Raw genomic sequence first — 15,981 nt, forward strand, 5'->3', positions numbered from 1 at the left:
CCCCCCCCCCCGACCTGCACCCCAAGCAACCATTGGTCTGCTTTCTGGCACTGTAGATTAACTTGTATTTTCTAGAGTTCTACATTCACGGAATCCTACAGCGTGTACGTTTTCGCCTGACTTCATTCGCTCAGCATAATGAATTTGAGTCACCTGTGCTGTTCGTTGTGTCAATAGTTTATTCCTTTTTCTTGCTGAGTCGTGTTCCATGGTGTAGCTGTAACACAGTTTGTTTATTCCTTCACCTGTTGGTGAACAAGCCCTGAATTTCAGCAGTGCCATACCTTGCAGGCTTGTCTACACATATATTCAAGTGCCTCTGCCATAGAACACCACCTTTAAAAAGTGTAAAGAATGGTTACAGTTTCTTTGTACCCTAAGCTTTCTCTTCCTCAGGTGGGCCATGGCGGGTGTCTGGCACGTTATTTAATAAAAAGGAGGGAGAAGGGCACCAGCTCCGGTTTCCTCCTGGGTCCTTCTGGAAGCCCCTCCCTCCCCCTTGGTGCACTGGATTTCTCTTCTTCCCTGCATTTCACCGTGACCTCAACCTGTCTTTATACTGTTTAGGTTCAAAGGGCGACGTGGGTTTCCCAGGCTTAGCTGGGAGCCCGGGAATTCCTGGATCCAAAGGAGAACAAGGATTCATGGGTCCTCCGGGGCCGCAGGGACAGCCGGGATTGCCAGGCACTCCGGGCCACGCGGTGGAGGGGCGCAAAGGAGACCGGGGCCCACAGGGACAACCTGGCCTGCCAGGTAAGTGTGTATCACTAGGTTCAGAGCTGGGACTGAAACAGAGGCACAAACATACACAAGTATCAAAGAAATTGGAATAATTAAATTCTCAAATGAGCTTTTTATTTAGAAGTTTGCAACATTTATTACCATTGAAACTGCTTAAGACGTTGGGCCCCTTTTACCTAGGCCTCCACTGGGTCAGTGCTTTTCTCGTGCTCTTTCTTTCAAGGAACAAGCAATGAGGGAGGGGGAGAAGGGCCATTACTGAAAAGGACTGGAGCACAAATGCCATGTGTGGCTGGTTGTTTAAAACCAGCACGACCTTCTGTCACACCTGTTCCCCCATGAACAGGTGGCTGCCCTACGGCGCGGCCACCCCTGAGCACAGAGACCACAGGGCACTTGACTCTGAGACTGTGGTGTTTATATCGACGTTTACTGCCTGTCGAGGAGATTCTTCCTTCTAGGACCTGCCTGGATGTCTTCAGGGCCCATGCTGCTTAATATGATGTTGTTGTATACAGTGGGGGACAGTTGGGTGGCAGTGGTGACGACCACAGCCCAGTGACACTTACACATAAAACCACCCTCTGACCTCAAACGTGGGACTTCTGTGTCTCCCATTAGGGCTTCCGGGACCCATGGGGCCTCCAGGGCTCCCTGGGCTTGATGGGCTGAAAGGTGACAAGGGAAACCCAGGCTGGCCGGGCACTCCTGGGGCTCCAGGGCCCAAGGGAGACCCAGGATTCCAGGGCATGCCGGTGAGTTGTCCCTTGGCAGGTCTTGTTTTTGAAAAGGGTCATAAGATAATACTTGTGTGTGTCTGTGTGTATTCATGTGTGTTACACTCCCAGATCCTCCCTGAATCAGCCCCTTCTCTCTGGCTAGTAATCAGCCATCTTTACTGGCATCATGGTAGGCAACTATTACAAAATTTTTTACAATCTAGTTTTACACAAACCATCAGAAGTGAAACGTTATACTACTGGAGATTATAGTTCAATGCCTGGGTTTAAAAATCTATATACAAATGATGCAAAAAGAAAGCCTCAGTAACATAGAAATATATCCCTATTCCTAGTGCCATTCAGTGTCTGTCTATCTCTATGTATACATATGTGCATTATATGTATACATATATAGATATATATTTGTGCATGTAATTTTGCTTATGGCACTTTTTAAAATAAGGTAAAGTAAAGAAACATTACAACTTTTTATATACTGAGAAAGGAACAACTATGTTGAAATATCTAGAAATTAAGATAATAATTTTTAAATACAAAAATATCACTGCATTATAAAGGGAAATAATCCTTCTTTAGTATTTTTTATGTTTTTTTTCCATATTTAAAAGCACTTTTAAGACAAGATGCAAAGCTAATTTTAAAGAGAAAGCACTGTGGTTGAGCGTTGGGAGTAAAGTCATCCAGAAAGGTTCTTTGGTGTTGATAGATTGAGATGTAGCCATGACAAATGTTTAGGGAGTTTCGACTCTGTTCATGGCATCGTGCTATGGGGTGGGGGCAGTGGGATGTAAGATTTACACCTGCTCCTGGAATTTACCACACAGGCGGAGAAGCAGAAGGGACAGAGTGGCTGAAGCAAGTTGCTGCAATTTCCAGCTCCCTAATTTAGGCACACACACAGGTTTTGTCATTCTTTTTACATCTTCAAGCAACCACAAGGCAACATTTGTTCACAGAGCTACTTGAGAACATGGAGGGGCTGTTCCCAACTTCCTGACTACCAGTTGCTTGAGGGACCTATGTCTCCTGAGCCGTTCCCGACTGACGTTCTCTTTGTGTGTCTAGGGGGTCGGTGGCTCTCCAGGAGCTACAGGTGCTAAGGGTGATATGGGACCTCCAGGAGTTCCAGGGTTTCAAGGTAAGACATAAGGGAGATGCCGCTTGAAGACACATTTGCCTGCCACCAGAGCCCCAGCCCCTGGTGCTTTCCTGTTGATAGACCTAGCATTGCAGTACAAGATCCTGTTCTCTTCGAATTAAAATGCCATTTCTGGGTGGCTTCCCCGTTTGTAGAATCCCATGCACAGCAGTATAAAGACATTCTGATTTTCTTACTAAAAATCAGTGGATCATTTGCATCTCAATGAGAAGTCATGGATTTGGGCCATTCATTAATTTTTTAATGTTTGAAGCAAATATTTATTGGGTGCCTACCAGCTTCCAGGCACTTTGATTTTTTTTTACTGCAGCATCAGGTACATATGAATGAAAGGTGAATACAACAAGTTCTCAGCTTGCAGGCATCTTGTGGTCTAGCTGGGGACACGTGTGAACCAGATCGTGACCAAAAACAGAATCACGTGCCCTTCCACTGTTTGTGACCATTTTATGGTTTTTGCTGCATGTTTGGAAAAATGTCACTTCTGGGTTTTAGAAAGAAGAGTTTCATCAAAAGTTTTACATAGCTGACTACAAGTAATGTTCTTTTCTTCCACGTGCATAAATTGGAAATGTGTTCACTGTGTGTGTATGCGTGTATTATACGTGTATGTGTATGTAGGTGTGTATGTGTACACATCAGCATATGTGTACATGTATGTGCATATATGTATATACTGTGTGTATTCACACACACACGGTTATCGTTTGGAATTCTGTGCAAAGACAGTGTTTTTCTTTCCTCCAGGGCAGAAAGGCCTCCCTGGCCTTCAGGGAGTTAAAGGTGACCAAGGAGACCAAGGTTTCCCTGGAACTAAAGGTAAGAGAATTTGGTCATTAGAAAACAGCAGTTGAAAATTCTTTGGCCACTTGGCAGGGTTCCTATATTTGGCTAATCTAGTTGACATTTTTACCAATGACTTGTCCTGAAAGTCAAGTTTGTTAAATCTGTGCCTGAGATAAATCCAGTGGAAAGGGGTGAGAGACAAAATCTCACAGGCTCTGAGGGCAGACGGAAATCAGGCGTAAAAATCAGGAACGAAATCCGTCTTGCAGGCTGAACAAACTGTGGCTGGACAGTATGGAGTTCTTTCTAAGAAAGGGGCTGCCTTGGCTTCTCCACGGGGAACCAGACGTGCCGAGTGGCTCCAGAGACACAGCTGTTCTTAGAAGGAAGTGGTCTGAGGGAGTCTGCATCCCATCCTGGTCTCTGCGGGTCAGAGCTTATATCGAGGGCTGCGTTTAGTTTTCAAGACCGTGTTTCAAGAGAGGGAGTGAGCAACCAGAATGCACTGAGAAGTGGATTGTTCGGGGAGAAAAGAAATGGGGAAACATGGGAGGAGCGAGCACACGGAGGAAAGGGTGGCTGCGGCAGACCCGAGGCCCCCAGCTTCACGTGGCTGCTCCGTGTACTTTAGGACCCCGAAGGAGGCTTACGTTTACTCAGAAGGAGGTTTACGTTTACTCAGCACTGAAAGATTAAGACCAGTGGTTCTGGTGTGCAGTAAGGCAGATCTCGGATACATACGAGAAAAAAGTCCTAATTTCACCTGTTGGAGCTCCCCACGTGAGGGGTGGTTCCTTGAGGGAGATGAGCTTCCCCTTGGGTCAGGGGTCCATCAGGGCCTCCAGATCTGAGTGGACTGGTCAAATGTCCGAGGTCTGTTCCAGTCCCGAGGATTCAGGATTTTAGGTTATAGATAATAGAGACGCGCAGATGCCCGTGTGTCTCGTCGTGAGGATCTGGTCCCTTGTGTTTCTGATCGTGATTCTCCTTTTGAGAAGCACTGTGTTTGATTGGGTTTCATGTCAGAAGCTGTTTCTGCCCTGAATGTGGACAGTGAAATTGACCAGTGGCTGCCCTGATTCCCACAGGTCTTCCTGGTCCCCCGGGCCCCCCGGGTCCATACGACATCATCAAAGGGGAACCAGGGCTCCCTGGTCCTGAGGGTCCCGCAGGTCTGAAAGGGCTTCAGGGACCTCCAGGCCCTAAAGGACAACAAGGTAGGAATAACCGCGCTGTGCAGAGGGCTGTGGAGGCGGGAGGGAGCTGACCCGGGCGGCGTTTCCTCTTCACCCGCATGTCTCACAACAGCCTCTGGGCAGTGACTGTGTGAACACGTATTTGAAGATGACTTTCTTACCTTCCTTCAGTGTATGTCAAAACCACGTGAAGTTTCTGAAGAGGCCTAACAAGGTCAGAAAAAGAAGTCCAAGAAAAGCTAGGGCAGCACACAACTCAATACGTCTATGTTCACTTAGAAAAACATGGGCAAAGGAATGGGAAAAGCATCTCTCCCGGCCAGGAGATAGGGGAGTGCAGCAAGTAGCAATCCAGAATTGTAGGGATGGGTGTTCTCCACGGCGGCCCAAAAGCTCTACCCAAGTGGCCAAGATCTGTGCAAATCCCTGTGGTTCCCGGACACCTTAAGCTAGAATCTTTCTGATTATCGGGGCTAAACACTCCTTACTTCAAAAGCTATTGCTGAGGAGTGGAGATGGAAGATAAAGAATAATTAAAACGTTTAGAGTAGAAAGGTAGCAACCATGAAAATTTGTTTTAACCGCTTAGGAATAAACCATACACATGAAAACAAAAAAACTACCCACGTCAATAAACCCGGTGCCTAAACATTATCTGAGACACCGGAACGTGGCCGAGAGGGGGGAAACACCTGAGAAAATGAAAATGCATCAGATGTCTCCCTACCCCGACGTGACTGCCTTTCCCCAAACTGTGTGCCAAACAATAACAAGAACAACAGCAAGAAGCCGGGGAGAACCCCGAATTCCGAGATGAGGCGCCCCCCGTGTGGGTGTCAGTCTGCAGAGTGTGTGTTAACCTTCTGGCTTTCTGGGAAAGCTTTCCCACCTGTAGTCCGAGGCCCTGTGCTTCCCTCTCAGGGGGCCAAAGAAGACATTTCAAAAGGGAAGAAACAGATACGGCCTATTTATTGCTTTCCACAACCGGATCATGAATTCTTTCTCCTCTCTTTAGGTGTGACAGGATCTGTGGGCTTACCTGGGCCACCAGGTATTCCCGGGTTTGATGGGGCCCCTGGCCAGAAAGGAGAGACAGGACCCTTTGGACCTCCTGGTAGGTTTGCTGTGCTGTCCCAACCTCACTACCCTCGATCTGCATCTTCGGGTTAGAAGCCTTAGGCGCAGGCATATGGAAGCCTGCAAAAGGAAGTGTTTCTTGAAAGATTTCCATAGAAGTTTGTTTCTTAGGAGAAACAGGATCTTACAGAGGAGCTAAGGGTTGCCATCCTTCTTTTCTGTGTGGGGAGACATGTTTATCAAAGCTCAGTGCCTCCCAGACGTTATTGAAAGAAGGCCATTAGGGACGGCCCTATCTGGTTTTCTAAGAGTCTGCAGCTCAGACATTCCATTTCAGCAAAGGGCAAGGGGAGCAGATGATTGTGCCGTGTTGGCCAGAAGGCCACTGACTGGCATGGACTAAAGTTGACCTGCCTCCCAAGAAGCAGGACCTCAGAGGTCCCATCGTGGCTGGGATGCCAAAGGCTGAGGGTGCAACTGAGTAGACAGAGGGCCCAGCCCAGCAGGAGGCCTGTGAACATCTTGCAAGCAGCGTGGTCGCCCAGGGGACAGGAGGACACCCTGCACGGGAGCTTCCTTCCACCCTTGATTCCATACGCTGGCTTTGGGCCACTAAGGCTGGGAAGCTACGTTAAAAGATGGTCGTTTTAATCGTCCTATAATAATCCTCCCTCAGAGGAGCTCCCAAATGCTGTATGAATACATGCGTGGAGTCATGTCATTTACTTCCTTTATTCATATATTTATATTTTCACATATTTCATTTATTCATTGGACTGAGTTTATGAGCTTCTGCGTTGCACCAAGCACCACGCGTATGAAACGTCTCCAGGTGGGATGCAGAGAGAAGCTGAGGTGGCACGAGGGAGGTGGTGGTTGTACTGAGTCTCGCCTGTTTGTAACTGAGGAAGCGTATTTCTCTGCTGTCTTTCAGGTCCAAGAGGCTTCCCGGGTCCACCCGGCCCTGATGGGTTGCCGGGATCCATGGGTCCCCCAGGCACCCCGTCTGTGGATCACGGCTTCCTCGTGACCAGGCACAGTCAGACAACAGACGACCCCCAGTGTCCTCCTGGGACCAAAATCCTGTACCACGGGTACTCTCTGCTCTACGTACAAGGCAATGAGCGGGCGCACGGCCAGGACTTGGGTGAGGCATCTACAGACGGGTGTGTTCATTCCACGTCGCGTGTCCAGCGCCGGGTGGTGCCGGGCTGTGTTCCCGCTCTGCTCCTGCGTTTCGGAGTGTCACCGAGACCTAGCCAAGGAAGAGAGTCCTGTTTCCCTCCATCCTTTCCAAGTGGGCCGTCCTTACCGACAGCCCCCATATTACTAATGGGAAGCCAGGCAGACATAAAGGCTGCGACTCTTTGAAAATTTTAAATTAATAAAACTTTTGGCCTCTTCTTCCAATTATCAAGTAGGATCAAGGTGTCTGGATGCACACTTAACAGTTTGCATTCATAGTCATAAAATAGAGCAGCTTTACTGTGGCTGTTTTAAAAAATGCCCACGTTATCCTGTGTCCACAGTTCCTCTGTCCTTCTATCAGTTTAGATCGATAGAGGGCTGTGTGTTTGTCGTCATTCTCTTAGTCCTCTCCGGATCTGCTCCACCAAATTATGTTTTAATGTTATACACCTCTAACTTTCACTGAGGTTGCAGACATATATAAAGACGGCTCTGCATTTCGTGAAAGACACGGTCCAGTGAGTTGCTAGCTGTGGTACAAGGAGCTGCACGTCAAGTTCCTTCTAGAATTCAGTTGCAGGAAAAGGTCTCTCTCTACCGATGAACTGCTTTGTTTCTGTTCATCCTGCTAATTCTTGATGGTTTCCCTTTGGCCTGGATCACTTTCCATTGAATGTAATGCTCATTTCCAATCATACTGGTCTGTTTGGTACATTTATTTCCTTCTTTCTGTAATTGGCAAGCATTTTTATGGCCACCTTAGCGGATGGGTCGGATAGATGTCTTTATTGGCTAGCTCCCTTGCATTCTGTGTCGAGGCAGACTGACTGCGAACGGTAAGCAACGTCTTCTCCCTGCGTCCCCAGGCACGGCGGGCAGCTGTCTGCGCAAGTTTAGCACAATGCCCTTCCTCTTCTGTAACATCAACAACGTCTGCAACTTTGCCTCCCGAAATGATTACTCGTACTGGCTGTCCACCCCGGAGCCTATGCCCATGTCCATGGCGCCCATCACCGGGGAGGGCATCAGGCCCTTCATCAGCAGGTGAGTCCAGCCCATCGGAGCACACATATAATTGACGAAGAAAAGCAGCTCACAGCCAGGGCAGAGATTATTTTTGTGTTTTTCCATTTTCCCCCAAACAGATCTATTGCCATTCCGTTTACTAGTTATGATACCTGAGTTTTGTAACAGAAATCAGTCATACAAATAATTGGATGTAAAAGTCGGTTATCTTCTTAAAAAATTTTAGTGCAAACCCTCGGTGAGATAAGGCCCGGCTTTGGAACAAGACGTGTTATCTTGTGTGACTCACCGGGTGGCTGCCTTCCCTGCCATGAACCAGCAGTGTCGCTGGAGTCCCCGGCAAACTTTAGAACGGCTTTGCAGCTCTTTTCTTTCTTAAATAATTATCTCCCTAAGGAGTCTTTTAAGATATACTTTTTGGAATCACCCCCAAGAAACTTTTAAAAGATTTTTATTTTTTAATTGTAGTAAAACTATAACATAAACTGACATAACACATAGCATAAAATTTACCGTGTTAACCATTTTTCAGTGTACAGTTCAGTGGCACTTAACTGTGCGTGTAAGGCGGTCCCCAGGAAATGATGACACCGTGGACATACTGTATGTCTGTGCTTTATATATAAAAGATGATACTGATGTATCGTGCACATTAACATGTGTACATCCTAAGATTTTTCTCATTCTCTTCCACCCCACCAGTTTTTGCACTCTTGAGGTGATATTTTTGTTTTTTTGTTTTTTTGTTTTGTGGTACGCGGGCCTCTCACTGTTGTGGCCTCTCCCGTTGCGGAGCACAGGCTCTGGACGCGCAGGCTCAGCGGCCATGGCTCACGGGCTTAGCTGCTCTGTGGCATGTGGGATCTTCCCGGACTGGGGCACGAACCCGTGTCCCCTGCATCGGCAGGCGGACTCGCAACCACTGCGCCACCAGGGAAGCCCCAAAAATCAGGTTTTTGATGGCTTTACCTCAAAATATCTCCTGACAGCTTTCTAAGATTTTTCTTTTGAGCTGTAAGAAAACTTATCTCATGGGTCTTAAAATAGGAAAGGTCATTGGTAAGTTCCAGAGAGGCACCTCTCAAAACGCAGATGTCCTTCCCGTGTGTCGGGATCCCTGTGGGCTGATCTGTGCTGCCTTCTCTCGCTCAGAACCATGCTGGCTGCACAAGAGCAGGAACTAACCACTAACCACCTTTGTGTTTCTGTTTAGCTTTCCTTGGACAACAGGTAGAAAATGATTATTCGTTTTTGTCTCCTATTTACCATCTTGATAAAATTGACATTGACCTTGATTTGGTTGGGACACAGGGCTCTGGGATGTGTTTAGGACATTCCAGAAACAGGTCCAGGAGAAGCCTCAAGTCTGAGACTTGCTTTTCTCTGTGGACCCGTTACCGTGAGTTGTTTAAACGCCCCAGCGCTGCCCATTTTGGGGTTTTCACGTCTCCCTGTTAACTGACCCACAGATGCACGGTGTCTGATGTGACCTCAGAAGTCACATCCTTTAAGTCACTGCTCCGAAAGCACACACATCTCACATCCCCTTTTGTAATAATGCTGCCCATTCCTCTGGGTCTCTGAGCGCCCAGGTCCCACAGTTACTTTAACTTAGTGGTTTCTGACGACTTCTCAGGACTCACAGGTTCCTTCTGAGGTCTCCCTTTTGGGGACATCCTAAAGCTTAATTTTAGAAAGAGTTAATGACAAAATCCTTCCTCTTAAGCAGAAAAAGTACCAACTTTTCTGCTGTCATCCTGACAAAATTTTCTAAGCACTTTCCGACTCTCTGCGGACACGAATCATCAAAAACTACGGACTGTTTAATTGTTCTAGATTTGAAGACCACTGATATGAGAGTAGGAACTGTGTTCTAATTCTGCCTTTTGACACAACTAACTGTGGCCTCATATTCTCATAGGTAATATGGGGAATGAGAGTGTATGGATTTTAAGGGACCTCGTGGCTCGTTAAATCTGTGATTTTCTGTCCCCTAGCACCCGTCGGACGGGGTCCAGACCACGTCTCTGCAGCGGCTTGAATCCGCCAGCCCAGAGAGAGCCTGACATGAAGCGCTTTCCTCTGTGCTATATGTCTGCTCCTGTGTCTGGCAGGCAGATGGTGGCAGATGTAGAAGGCCAATTTCAGTCACTGTTGTTTAGCTGAGCCCTTTAATTCATCTGCATTTGTGCAAATAAAATAGAAAATAGCGTGCGCGTGTGTGTGCGCGTGCGCGCGCGCGCACACACACACACACACACACACACACACACACACGGGAAACCAAATGACTCATTTCGGCCCCCTTCACACTCCTAATCCATTTTCATGCAAATGTTCCAGCATAACTAGGTGTAATTATTAACACCATTTATAGTCATTTAACAGCATTGTTAGCACTCTGTTCAGTTTGTGACTTGAATATAATTATTGTACTGCCGATGTTTAAATTTCTTTTTTTCAACAAAACGTTATCCCACCATCAAAGGGTCGCTTAGTAGAGCAGGTCTGAGTCAGAACATTGTGTGTTGCTGTCATTTATTCTTGGGTGCAGTCCCAGCGGCTGAGCACGAGCCAGCCTGGCTTGGGGAGCGTCCAGTCCGGCCTGGGGCAGAGTCCCCTCACTGGTCTGTTGGTTCCAGGTCTGGAGAGAGTCTCCGGAAGAGGCTCACGTGGACAGCCAGCCCTGGGTTTGTTATCTGTCTTAGTTACTATAATTCACTAAATGTTCTTCTCACATGGAAGATGATTCAGGGCTTAAAACAAATCACCGTGTTCCGCAAGCGGTAGCCCTTGGATTTGCACCATCTCCTTTGCACCATCTCCTTTTTCGTGTTTGCTGAAATCCACACTCATTGCTGAAACACTGGAAGACACTGAAATACACAAAGCAGAACACGAAAGTCTCCTGCAGCCCCAGCGCCTCAGGAGATGGTCCCTATTACAACCTGGCCTTCCAGTTTCCTTCCTGCTACAGAGTAGATGGCTAAATGACAAGTGTTGGGTCTGGTTTTCAGCTTAATGTTTTAATACTGAGGCAGGCTTATCAAACCAGTGAGAAGACCCTAAGCCTCAGAGTCCAAGCAGGGGACACCTGATCTCTTTGGTAAAACACATCACTGGGTCAGAAAGATGGAGTGGCGAGACGGAGCGCAGATAATGGGGAAAGGGGCGAGCCGGTGGAGGCCTCCCTCGGCTGTGCTGAGCCTCTCTGCTCCGTGCCTTCCAGGTGTGCTGTGTGTGAGGCTCCGGCCATGGTCATGGCTGTGCACAGCCAAACCATCCAGATCCCGCAGTGCCCCAGCGGCTGGTCCTCGCTCTGGATTGGCTACTCCTTTGTGATGGTAAGTGTTTGGGGAAACTCCGTGTTTCCCCCAAAGAGCTGCCCACAATCACCCCACCTCTTTTCCCTCGCTCCTGGGACCCCCTGCAAAGCGTCCCCAGGAGCCTGGCCTGCTCCCCTGGGAGGGGACAGCCAGGGGGTCCAGCTCTGGCTCAGAGCCCTCCTCTTCCACGGAGTGGCTGTTCTGGGCCTAGGTAGCTGGGAGACCTGATGAGATTCCGAGTCAGCGCCTCCCGGGGGGAAGAGGAGGGTGCGCCCATGGTGGGCACACGTTTACCAAAACGCTTGCAAGCCCCGAAGCGGAAGCTAGAGTCAGGAAGAGAGCGGGGTCACTGGCCGGTGTCAGGGGCCCGAGGGTCCACACCCCTCCCGCGTGAGTCTGCTCTCCTACCGCCCAGCTGCCCCAGATGCCAGACCCGCCGATGCTCCCTTTCTCCCAAAAGCCAATTAGAACAGGAAACACAGCACCCTTTTGAGATCCCGTTGTAGTTTCTTATTTTATTGCCTCAGTTTCAAGTACTGATTGAAAACACAGAAGCTCTGAACTTGGACGATCAGGCTACACCTGAATCACTCCCGGTAAACGATCCCCCACAAACATTTCCCACGTCACCACTGTAAGCCCAGCCCCATCTTCACACTCCCAGGTGTGGCCAGGTCGTACGTACCTTTGACCCCCAAATCAACATTAGCCTTGTCATTTGATTGACAGGGCAAGTGGCCTCTTAACTGTTTTTTCCTGCTGTAAGTTATTCCGTGTAGAATTTGCCAGGAAAGAAGTTCTTCACGTGCTTGTGTGTGTACTGGGTTCTCAGCAGTCGGACGTGCTGGGATTTCCTAGGTTAAAGATCCTGCATTTAGACTCTTCAACAGGTCCAGAAAATTGCAACAACAAAATTTAGCAAGTGGTTTTGATCATTCTAAATACTGCCTGGCGACTACTTTATCAAGAAAGCCAGAAAGGTTAGAACTATGGTGTAGAGAAATCAAGATACTTGCAATGATGTAAGCATACAACTTTGACTCAAAGGCAGATTGGACTTTCGACTCCATTATCATAAGAAATACTAGACGGAGTCTCAGTTTGACAGAAGAGGCCCTTGATCCAAGGAGTAAAGAATGTTGGAAAGCACTCTGTCACTTCCCCGTCCCTTGTCCTGGTGTCATACAAGGATCTGAACAACGATTGCCCATAACTTCTCAAAACCAAGAGCAAATCAAAATGATGAGGTTCTGGAGAACAGGCATCCCATCACTGCTGAGCCTGGGGGCTTTGTGGTGAAGCTGAGGGGCTCGGATCTGGCAGCCTCCAGAGGCCTATTCCCATCTCAGCTTTGCCTGGGAAGTGTGATCTGGAATGTTCTGGGATCCTGGGGTCCTCATCTGGGAATCAAGGGCGTTAGCTTTGTCCTCAGAGGTCCCTTATGGCTCTAAAATTCCAGAGTTCACTTTTCTTATGTCCGTAATAGCCGTCCTGTAAAGGTTTTGCCACATCTTCCGTTTGTACGTCATTCATTTTACGTCTTGGTTTCTGAGGACAGGTGAGCCTGCTTTAACCCAACTGAACAAACAGTTACCACAGTAGCTTTCTTTTCCCTTTCTCTTGTTTAAGTTTTCTCTTCTTAAAGAAAAGAAAATGGATAATGTAGCAAATAAAGGATTTTGCTACCTAATGTAGCGAACAAAGGATTTTGATGATCCCGTATAATTTTGTTTAGAAAGTCTGATGTCACATCAGTTGGTCCCAGCATCCTCCGCACATTTTGGCTGTCATCTCACGCCCCAAGTTAGAAGAGGTTTCAGTGTTCCAAGAAGAAAACAGTGAGGACAGCGTTTGTTGAAATGCTGGTGAAGCTGGACCAGTCACCTCCCCCCCCAAGGAGGAGCGGTCGGCTGATTCCTGGCACTGGGTGTGCCCGGCGTGAGGCCATGGGGTGGTGTGGCTGCCAGTGTGTTCCCTGGTGGCCTCGGGAGACAGAGAGGGCGGCTTTCCGGGAGGGAGCATCCCGGCTCTTCCCTGGGGCCCGGGAAGCCTGTCGGGGTGGGCGGGCACCTCTGGCTCACGGCTCCTGTTTCCCCGCAGCACACCAGCGCCGGAGCCGAAGGTTCTGGCCAAGCCCTGGCCTCCCCTGGGTCCTGTCTGGAAGAGTTCAGAAGCGCCCCCTTCATCGAGTGCCACGGCCGCGGGACTTGCAATTACTATGCAAACGCTTACAGCTTTTGGCTTGCCACGATAGAAAGAAGCCAGATGTTCAAGTAAAGTGCCCCCCTCGCCCCCCGCCCCCCGCCCCCCGGTGGCTTTTATTTTCAGTCGTCCATGATCCGTACACGTGCTCCGGTGCAAAGTCCCAAAGACGGTGCTACAGCAAAATCCTTAGGAAGCCTCCTTCCACGGATAGGACGGGATAGGAACAGATATTTGGTTCTGTTCTACGTGGGCAGATAATCAAGACCATGTTCAAAGCAGAGCTTAGGTGATGGGCTCCATTCGTTCATTGCTGAAGAGCCATGAAAGAAAAAAGTTCAGTTTTCAGTTTTTCAAGATGAATCCACGGCAACGTCATTAAGACAACTAAAATCTGCAAACAGAGCATTTTAAAGCATTGTACCTTTAACCAGCAGGGAGAGAGAAAGTGAATAGCCTTGATTTTCATGGTGTTTATAATGCTGAATTGGATGTACATATTGCGAGTTATCAGTGACCGTTTTTCAGGCCTGCGCATGAAAATTAATTTCAGCACAAATGCCACAGAAATGGATACGGAGAACCTCTTCTTTTGTTTCCATTACCAAAATTTCACCTTTAAAACAACAGTCCCAAGTGGCCGTTGACCTTGAAGTTAGTTTGGAGCGGGGCCCAGTCTGTACTGGACGGGAACACATAATGAGGCCTCTGTCCGGTACTTAGTACCAGCTGTAGCCCTGCTGGAGCGGATGCCGGGTGCCGATGGGGCTGAACAATTACTTACTGTTCAGTCCCCCAAATAAGTGCTTCTCGGCCCTGGAGATAAGCCTTTTCGGAGAGAATTCTGTGGACCTCTGCTATGACCCTGTCTCTTTCTAGTTTAGATCATAAAGGTGAAGCAACACGCTCACTACTCGTAAATTTCTAAGCCTCAAAAAACTACCGGGTGCCTTTCTAGTAGCTCACACGAGACTTTCTAGGCAAGTGGGAACTTGACGTCAACTCTCCAGATAGAATTTGACCATTAGCTACCGAAATGAGCGCCAGCCCCCGGGGCTGCCCATTACAGGGTTAACAGGTAACAATGGGCTTTTTGTTTTTTGGGTTTTTTTTTCTGAACCAGCATCCTGGTACAATTAACTGAAATGCCTTCTTAAACAAAACTAGGTAAGATCCCATTAATTTAAATAATTTGGGGACACTAGGATTTTCACCAAAGTTGCTAACGTAAGCCACCTCAATTTTAGGACAAGGTACTCTTATTACATGGTGACTTTAATTTGAATAAGGTTTGATTAGTACTCATTTTAGTTCAGACTTCACTTCTCCAATAGTCAAAGAACAGAATTCCTAGGATAAAGGAAGCATTTGGAACACTAAACGTCTTCCCCTGTCTTTGGCCTCTAATCAGACCACCTGCATGAACAACTTTCAAAAGTTACGAATGTATTTTGAGGTCTGGTTGATTATTCCAGATTTGTTGCTCATTCTGTCATTCAGCAATGATTTAATGAGCACTTAGGATGTGTGTGAAGTGTCTCAGAGAAGAACGTCTTCCTAGTCCGGGGGTGTTTATAACCGAGTTGAGAAGAGAAAACAAAAGGTTAACCTATAGTTTGAAGAGGCAGGGTCTGTGGTGGGGAGTGGCTGGGACTTTGGGGTCAGACAGACGTGGGTGACTCTGGCCGTGCCCTCACTCTCCTTTTACTCTTGGCCTGAGGGTGGATGCAGATGATAACTCGCAGGCGTTACCGAGGCCGTGGGAAGCCCCCAGCGCGGTACCCGCTCAGAGGCAGGGTGAAGGGTGGTTCCTCGGGGATCTCTGATGGGAGGGAGGGGGCCGAGGAGCTGGCCTGAGCCACGCGGTGACACTGACTCCTGTGCTGCCTTTCAGGAAGCCCACGCCGTCCACCTTGAAGGCTGGAGAGCTGCGCACGCATGTCAGTCGCTGTCAAGTGTGCATGCGGAGAACATAACGAAGCCGGCCCTCAGCTGCTTCACAACATGGTGCTACTCCGCCCTCTTCCCTCCTTCTAACAGCAACGAACTCTAGAAATATATCCTGTGTACCTCACTGTCCAGTATGAAAACTGTAAGGTGCCTGATAGGAATCTGCATAACTAACACACCCTGCTTCGTTGGCCTCTACTTGCTGAAGGAGAATCCAAGACCACGATAAGCTGCCCGTAGTGAAGTCCCAAATGGCACTTCTGATGAAATAAAAAATATGTCTGTTCTGCAGTCCAGTGCACTGATGTGTGAAGTGAGACCCATCAGAAAACCAAAGGGTGCTAGGAGGGCTGTGGGACCTTCCAACCTGGGCGAAGCCCGTTTGCATTTTTGTATTATAACAGATCCATTTCACACCCCAGGTGAAACGTCTGTTGATATCACTGTCTAACTGTTTCAAAATTCAGGTCCCTCGGTCTGTACAAATAATAGTCGTGTTAAGCCGATGGTTGGAACCTCCAAAGGGAAGGACGGGGGCCTAGTAGCCCTGTCTTCCGACCGCCCCACCAAAGAGAAATTTCGGTCTT

General features: G+C 48.2%; 1 protein-coding gene across 1 annotated transcript in view; it reads left to right on the forward strand.

Moving 5' to 3' along the window:
* COL4A1 (collagen type IV alpha 1 chain) overlaps positions 1-15,621 on the forward strand; it is a 148,445-nt gene extending 132,824 nt beyond the window's left edge. Inside the window, exons 42-52 of the mRNA XM_007455321.1 lie at positions 568-753; positions 1,363-1,496; positions 2,550-2,622; positions 3,391-3,462; positions 4,518-4,646; positions 5,641-5,739; positions 6,637-6,849; positions 7,757-7,934; positions 11,146-11,260; positions 13,343-13,515; positions 15,339-15,621. Coding sequence (XP_007455383.1) covers positions 568-753; positions 1,363-1,496; positions 2,550-2,622; positions 3,391-3,462; positions 4,518-4,646; positions 5,641-5,739; positions 6,637-6,849; positions 7,757-7,934; positions 11,146-11,260; positions 13,343-13,515; positions 15,339-15,420 — 1,454 coding nt within the window. The 3' untranslated portion in view covers positions 15,421-15,621. The remainder of the gene's footprint in view (positions 1-567; positions 754-1,362; positions 1,497-2,549; positions 2,623-3,390; positions 3,463-4,517; positions 4,647-5,640; positions 5,740-6,636; positions 6,850-7,756; positions 7,935-11,145; positions 11,261-13,342; positions 13,516-15,338) is intronic.
* The last annotated feature ends 360 nt before the right edge of the window (positions 15,622-15,981 follow it).

The sequence above is a fragment of the Lipotes vexillifer genome, unplaced genomic scaffold (assembly GCF_000442215.2).
Source record: "Lipotes vexillifer unplaced genomic scaffold, Lipotes_vexillifer_v1.1 scaffold132, whole genome shotgun sequence".
NCBI lineage: Eukaryota > Metazoa > Chordata > Mammalia > Artiodactyla > Lipotidae > Lipotes > Lipotes vexillifer.